The sequence below is a fragment of the Cupressus sempervirens genome, chromosome 8 (assembly GCF_028749045.1).
Source record: "Cupressus sempervirens isolate cs-2001-9-10 chromosome 8, ASM2874904v1, whole genome shotgun sequence".
Lineage (NCBI taxonomy): Eukaryota > Viridiplantae > Streptophyta > Pinopsida > Cupressales > Cupressaceae > Cupressus > Cupressus sempervirens.
Window position 1 is genome coordinate 490,315,937 of NC_143125.1, and position 8,437 is coordinate 490,324,373.

General features: G+C 35.1%; 1 protein-coding gene across 1 annotated transcript; it reads left to right on the forward strand.

Moving 5' to 3' along the window:
* Positions 1-1,260: 1,260 nt before the first annotated feature.
* Positions 1,261-3,722, forward strand: LOC149543347 (uncharacterized protein At4g19900-like). The gene is made up of 2 exons (XM_089798164.1): positions 1,261-3,466; positions 3,598-3,722. The coding sequence occupies exon 1, from the start codon at positions 1,924-1,926 to the stop codon at positions 3,316-3,318; it is 1,395 nt and encodes a 464-aa protein (XP_089654290.1). The 5' UTR covers positions 1,261-1,923; the 3' UTR covers positions 3,319-3,466; positions 3,598-3,722.
* The last annotated feature ends 4,715 nt before the right edge of the window (positions 3,723-8,437 follow it).

The window sequence follows — 8,437 nt, forward strand, 5'->3', positions numbered from 1 at the left end:
TATTAATAATCTAATTTGTTCACATATGATTATATTTTAAATCTCCACTTTGAACTATTTTCTTTCTTTTCCTATTTATTTAAAAAATAATTACTTGTGATCTCCACATCAGTTCATATTCTTGATCAAGTGAAACAAGTTTTTTACAGGAATTCCTGATCCACATTAGTTCATATTGTGATCTCTATTTATTTAACTTTTAAAATTGATTTATGCTTTGTTTTTAAATTATTTAAATTTATTATTTATTATTTATTAATCTATTTAAAATATTTTAGTAAATATTATGTTATTTAAATAAAAAAAAATTAATAATCTATTTTAATCACATAAGATTATATTTTTAAAAATAATTTTATTATCGAGCACCTATCAGCTACAAAAGCGTGCAACTGATAGTTAATTAGTTTCTAAATAGGAAAATCTCATGACTTATTGACTTATCTTTCAACATGCAACTACTCAAAATAATAATATTAAAATACAAACTTATCATAATTTAATAATAAAAAATAATTTAATTACACAAAAAAATATAGAAAATTAATATTTTTTAAAACAAAATAAATAAAAAAATCACTTTCTACAATTACAAAATTAATGACATATTATCTATAGTGAAATACTCTATAGCTATATTAGATTATCCAATCAAACGAGACTTCCACAAAGGACATCCAATGAAAAAAACAAGTAATTTACTAGAGAGCCTAATGATAGTCAAATCGAATGTGGAAATCTGAAAAATCTATTCTAATGCAAACTCACCCATTCCTATTAATGCGAACAGATTTCCACAATCCATGATAGATATACCGAGTTTCTGAATTAGATGGAAAAATCTCCACACAATCTAATCCACAAACTCAGTATAACTCACCTATACCTGTTATTGTATTGGTCTATACTTACGTGCTTGTATATTATTAGATCGACTAATAAAATATATATATTTTATATAATATATTCATAAGGATCTATGATACAGTCGTAAAATAACGATCACAATTTACCCGAAAAAAATACAATTTTTACATCGGACAACTTTTCAGTATAACGATTGACATGTTGCCAGTGAGAGAAGTTAATAGTTTCACGGGAGGCGAAAGAAGCTACGAAAGAGCTGAGGTGGCCCACCGCCCGTCCACTTTTCAAACTGCATGATTGAGAAAAAGCCCATCGTCTGTTTGCATACTTTTATTTTCCTTATTTTTATTACTCCATGTGGACTCATTCTGTAGTTGACGCGAGTGCCAGAGCAACTTACTCATACGGCTATATCTTATAATTTAAAGTTCCGCTCTTTGCTATTTCTAATGCGGGCTTATAATTTAAGCTCTGTAATTTACGATTTCTAAGGCGGGATTAAATCTTATCTAGTAAAATCCTCCCTAGACTTCTTCGCATTGATAGGCGCGGGGCTAACAATGGAGAGGATTAATCCCACGAACGTATGGACAAATCTGCAACTCTCCGTATGTTGCACGGTAGTAAAGGCGGAGCTAGTGGATCCCTTGTGATCCGAGCCCTTTGATGAAATTTGAAATTCCATGTTTTGTTGGATAAATGCGAGATTGCCAGATTCAGCGTCGAATTCGAGACGTAATTAGTGCCGCGTGAGGGTGGGCGCGGGTGATGGGATCGATAATAGTAATTTTATAACAAATTTGGTCTGTTTCCAATACCAAACACAATTTGATGCTGGTCTGAATCGATTTTGATGTTTTGGCGCCCGGTGAAATGGTTTGTTTTTAGAGCTTTGGTTGTGCTTGGAAGGTCCTTTAGGATTTGGGGAAAAGATACAGAAATAGGACTGGCGGTTGTTTCAGATCAAAGTACGAGTCGAAGTTGTCTGGATATGAGATTGAAGCGGGCCGTGCTCAGATCTTATGGCTTCTTCTTCTGTTCTTCACGGCTGCACAGATGAACAAAGATGTTGAGATGAAATCGCACAGACAAGCAGCAGGAGGCGGCGTTTGCCCTGCTTTGTGGAAGCGTACTTTTCTGGTGTGTTTTGTTCTTCTGTTGCTGCTCTGCCTCTGCATTCAGCACACTTTTGTGGCTTTTCATCTGCATCTGAACACGGGATTTGTAATCCGGGGCAGCGAAAATGACAGCCTTGGGTTGGGGCTCATTCACGAGGTGTCCCCCAGAGTGAAGCTCAACAGGGGATCCGTCATGTACGCCATGAGAGAAGTCGGTTTTGGGGGATTTGATAACAATAATGAGTCCTCTGCAGGCAAAGAGGGCTTTTTAGGGAAAACTAAGGAGCAGGTTCAAGTGAAGATCAGCTGGACCAGTCCCAGCTTAGATAGGCCTCCTTTCAATGTCACGGAGGAGGAGAGAATCAAATGGTTCAGAAATAATTTGCGCAGCTTCAAGATCTTGCATCCTGATAAACTCTCTGCGCAGTTTTCCGGCAAAGTTAAGGGTTTCTTCAAAAATTGCAAGCCGAGATTCTTCATGACCTGGATATCGCATCCGAAATCCTTCGGCCCGAGGGAGCTTTTGTCGGTGGAAAGTGTTTTCAAATGGCATCCGTACGCTTGTCTGCTGATAATCTCCCGGACGATGGATTCAAAAAAGGGGGAACAAATTCTCCAGCCATTTGTGAGCCGAGGGTTACGAGTCATGGCGGCGGCTCCAGATTTAGGGTTTCTGTTCAAGGGCACGCCGGCGGAGGAATGGCTTAGGGTTGTTTCAAAGGGGGACATAGATCCTGGAGAAATCTCGTTCGCTCAGAATCTTTCCAACATTCTTCGCCTTGCGGCTCTGTACAAGTATGGCGGGATTTACATCGACAGCGACATTATCATCCTGAAGCGCCTATCGAAGCTGCGGAATGCAATCGGGGCTCAAAATGTGGATCCAGAGAAGGGGACTTGGAATCGTTTGAACAATGCGGTTCTGGTGTTCGACAAAGGGCATCCTCTGGTGTGGAAGTTCATCCAGGAGTTCGCCCTCACCTTCAATGGCAATAAATGGGGGCACAATGGCCCTTATCTCGTTACACGCGTTGTCACTAGGGTTTCCAATCGCCCTGGCTACGATTTTCATGTTCTGCCGCCCATGGCGTTTTACCCTGTGGATTGGACTCGGATCTACAGATATTTCAAGCGGCCGGACGTCAATTTGGGGAGTAAATGGATCAGTGCGAAGCTGTTGCAGATGGAGAATGAAACGTATGCTGTGCATCTCTGGAATAAACAGAGCAGGCAACTGCAAGTCGAAAAGGACAGCATTATCCATCGTATCTTCAATAAATGTTGCATTGTTTGCGATCACCGCCATTTTTTCTATCAAGTAAATAGTCCTTGAAGCTGGATTAGCCCTAGTTAAATGGGGGTAATTATGTAAAGGAGAAGGTGCTCTTCTCGAGCGCTCTGCTTAGTTCTCTAATGGCTGGATTCAATTTTTACGTTCAGTTACCTGGAGTAATAAATTTTGCTTTGGGTCGTCTTCTCTGGTAAAGATTATGTTCGTACGTTTTTTTCCTCTGGTTGTCTGTAGATATATAGATTGGACGTGTATTAAGCAAGTGATGTCATTACGTTGAATTTTTGCTGTGAATATGCTTTGTCACTGTTGACCATCCAGAGAGGCGTGGAAAATGGTAAAGGCAAACGCTCTCGACGGAAAATAACAGCGACGATGCAATAATTACGTGGAGAAATCTCGTAAGCATTTTAATTTTAATTTTAAAGGAAAGTCTTTTTATTTCATGGTTGGTGTCAGAATGATTTATCCACTTCTTTTTGTTTACACGTGAAGTACTTAATTCTGCGCTTTGGTAATGTTTTAATAAATGTCTATTTATTTTTTTAATCTTGAATTGTGGACAATGGGTTTTAGTGCTGGCGAAGTTGTCGATCTTGTCATTTTTTAATTTGATATGTTGACGGTCGCCATCAAATAAATTATTTTTAAATTATTTATTTCAAAATAACAGGTCAGTTGTCGTCCATGTGAACAATGCAGCCACGTTAATGGTTGCCGTCTCTCCCAATTATTGCCTATGAAAACTTCGGTCACTGCACTCAAACATGTCAAAACAAATCACCATGAACATTAATAGCTGTTTTTTTTTTCTTTTTTCAAATTTTAGTTTTCTTGATTGCTAATTAGTTCATTTGTCCAAATAGTACTATAACGGCTATTGGAGGGTCTTAGTGGTGAGTATTGGATGAATGTTTTAAAATGACACTTTTAGACCACCTCGTACTCTATGAGTTCTACAAAGAGCTTTGTAAATGCAGGAAAGTTGAAAGATTAGCTTTAAACTCTTCACTCTTATACAAAGTTTCATAAAAAATGTTGGTAAATTTTGACATACAAATTAGGAATTGTAGGTGCATGAAGTTACCTCAGGCAACTACTAGGTCGTTTCCCCCATATGTCAATGAGGTGGTTGAATTTTTGCACTTATGTTTTGTTACATTCATCATTTTTGAACAAACATGTAAAACTCACTTAAATTAAAGTTTTTTCAACAATATTTTTATTATAGTTTATTTATTTATAATTAATTGCTATTTTTTCATTGGTCATTTAATTTTTAGTTTTTTAAGAAGGAATTGTCACAATTCATGATGTACTTATCTAAGCAATTGTTCCTTTGAGATGTCTTTCATGTACCTAATTTAAGATAATTTGAACATGTGAAACTCCTCTAGAGGACAATTGTTCATGTATTATTGCACTTTATCTCTATTTCTCTAGAAGTTTCCATAACCCCAACTTCATATGACATTTACAAGCGCATTGAAGGAATTTTCAGCAAGGTTCAGTCGCTATATTTTTGTATAGCTTATTGTGATGCTTTGAAAAGTTTGTTGGTTGTATTTTAGGATCAAACATTTCTATTTCATGGCTTGCCTTTCTTCATAGTAGGATGGCCCGCTTCTCTACAAGCTTAATAGTTATGTAGACTTCAAGTTTAATTTGCACTCTTTAGAACCTTCACTATTCCCTCCATTTCAAAATTGTTGTGTGTTGACAGTTGGCTATATACAAATATGTAAATGTTGTCATTAATGGCAACATATGATGTACATACTTGTCGTAAACCTCAAAAATTAAAGTACTTAGCTTTTTGGTACTTAGAAAATTGTCTAAGTATGAAAATGGCTTACAATAGTGCATTCTTTTATATGTAAAATGTTTCTTACGTCATATTATGACTAGCGAGGTTAGCTGAAGACAATATACATGTTAGTGATGATGTGCATAATCTTGGACATTAGTACAGATAGTTCAGAAGAATGATAATTAAGATGTATAGGACATTGGAATGAAACATAAATTAATTATTTTGTTTACAAAATAATTACTTGACCAATTAGGGCCAACATCCTAGATGTTTACTCTAAGTTGGAAAAATATACCATGGTCTTCGCTGACTTAGCAACAATTTGTGAAAAGATATGATATTTATGCAAATGATATCTTGTGAGGTTAAGTGTGCGTTTTTTATGTGAAAGTGATATGCAAACTTTTTGTGAAGCAATATATGCGAAGTTTTTAAGAATTTGATTTTGTGATCTGAGATCCAGCTGAGGTTAGAGATCGGTTGAGAAGAAGTTACAACATCTATACTTTTGTATTTGAGGAATTTAAAGTGCAGTTACTTGTTTGAGCAATGAGCTCTTCTTGTAATTGAAAGTGCATGTTTGGGCAATGAGCTCTTCTTGCATACATTATACTACAATTCCTAATAGGGTTAGAATCTCTTAACAGGGATTCAAAGTCTCTTAATAGGTATTTTATATACTGAATTTGCTTATTGACTCCTAACAGGGTCCATCCTCTCACAAATAACATATATATCAGTATATCTTTGTGAGCATCGTTCCCACCAGGGTTTTCCCTTGGCTAGGGTTTCCCTAGTTAACAAAATATGGTGTTATGAGTTTTCTATAAATGATTATTTTTATTGTTCAACAGTGTTTGTTTACTTTCTTATGCATGGTTTAAAGTAATTAACAATATTCAGTTGGCAACAAATGTTTGTAGAATACTGATTCACCCCCCTCTCATTATTCCTTATTTCTAACAGTTGGTATTAGAGCACATTTACTCTAAAGAGGCTTAATAGCTTGAGTAAGATCCCTATGCATATGGAACAATTGATGAAGAACCTTGAAGAGGCACTTGAACAAATTGCTCTCCTTACTGAAGAAAGAAATAAGTTGAAAGATAGATATGAAGACTCCAAAGTATACATTGGACAACTAAAGGACAAGATTGAACATCTCAAATCCAAGTTTGAATCTATTGAATCTGAAACTAGTGATGATGAATATTCAAAGCTGAAAACAGAGTACAAGATCTTGAAGCATGAGCTGAAGATTACTAATCTTAAGTTAAGTTTGAAGACTAATCCTAACAAAGTTGAATCTGAATTGAAAATTGGAAATTTAGATCTTAGAGTCAATCTAGCAAAGTTGACATTTGAGCTTATAGCATTAAGAGCAGATCATGAAGAATTTCAAAAGTACAACACTATTGTGAAAGGTGAACTAACTCAAAGTAAGGTACAACTTGAAAAGCTTTATTCTAGCAGAGAAAACCTTGATGAATCTATGTCAATACAAAGACCTACCTATGATAAGATTGGTCTTGGTTACTTATTTAATATGTTCGCAAAGAAACCTATAAGTAGATTAGATTTGAAAGTAAAAGATAAATCTGATGATAAGATTGAATCCAGTCAATCTTCTGATAAATCTAAAGAAGTTGGATCGAAGAAGAAAACTGAGAAATTGGATGAACCTAAGCAAGTGAAATCTCCTAAGGAAACCAAGTATGAATTTAGAGGTAAGTGTTTTTCATGTGATGAAATGGGTCATATGAAAAGAAATTGTACAAATAAGTCATTTAATCATGTTACAAATTTTTATTTTCATAATTGTCATGGTATGGGTCATTAAGCAATTGATTGTAAGAAGCCTAAATATGATAATGATAAAAGGAATAACAGAAAGTCTAGAAATACTAACCCTGCAGATAGAAGAAGATCTAATGAGAGGGCATCAAGAGAAAAAAAGGCCTTTTGATGAAAGAAAGCAGATCATGTGTTATAAGTGTAACAACTTTGGACACATAGCCCAAAATTATCAAGCACCTATTGATCAATAGAATCCTAGAAGCAGAACCCTAGTATGTTAGTTATGCAACAACTTCGGACATACAACAAAGTACTGTAGAATGGACAGAAGCAACACTGGAAGAAACTTCAGAAATGATAGAAGGAATGATGAAAGAAACTTTGAGAACAGAAGCAATAATGGAAGAAACTTCGGAAATGATAGAAGGAATTATGAAAGCAACTTCGGAACTAAGAAAGACAATGAAGATTGAACAAATGTAGTTAGTGAACTTCGAGAAAAACTTGATTAGGCATTTGTAAAATGATTAAATTTTCTAAGGAAAAGTTAGATGATGCAGAGATAGAAAGATTGAAGTCAGGAATTGAGTTTGATTCAACTAAGTTGAATTAAGCTTGCACCAGAACTCGGAACTCCAGGTAGAGATAGAATTGTGAGTAGCGAGGTTGGGAAAAGGTGTATCTAGATGAGTCTAGACTGTGGCTAAGCTCGTTTGGAATTTGGAGCTTTTAGTAACAAATTATGAAGGAAATAAGTGTTACTGTTGTAATCAGAGAAGGTTGATTCTATAACAGTAGATGGAATCTATGTTTTTACAACAAATTTTGTGAAGCGAAGTTTTGTGAAGCGTTGTTATGATGGATGGAAGCTATAGTTATCCTCAAGTAGCATTTGAAGATCAGGCAAATAATCTTGAATAGATACTTGATTTCAGAAAGTAATTAACAATTTTTTTGAGTTAGCAAAGTATGCAATTAATGCAAGTTCAAGTTAGATAAAGGGAGTACAAAATGTAATTATTTCCACATGGCAAATCATATCAGAAGATTAGAGCATACAAAAGCAATTTGTAAAGGTGACTTTGAGCAAAACCCTACTTCGAAAAAAAGGTATTTTTATTTATCGTGCATAATATGTTGGGTAAACTTCTATTTGGTGTAATTATGGATATGTCAGTAGTTTAGAATGTTGAGAATGTTGATAGACCCAAAGTGAAGGTTGTTCCTGTGAAAACCTTAGAGGAAACCCTAATTTGGCTTTATCTATTACTTCGAACAATGTAGTATATTTGGAAGATGTAGGAAGCTACTTGTCTAGCAAATTTGAGACTGTTGGAAGTGAATTCATGAATAAGGACATGGAAATCGTTTTCAACCATGATATGACGGTAAAGTCCAGATATGAGCATCTAAAGGATTTAGACTTAGTCAAATATTACTTTTATTGTGAACTTGATACTGAAGAGTGGACTCAAATTATATTAAGCAAAATTCACAATGGAAAGATTTGGATGGGAGAAGATGTAGTTGATATTTATGTCGACCTTATAC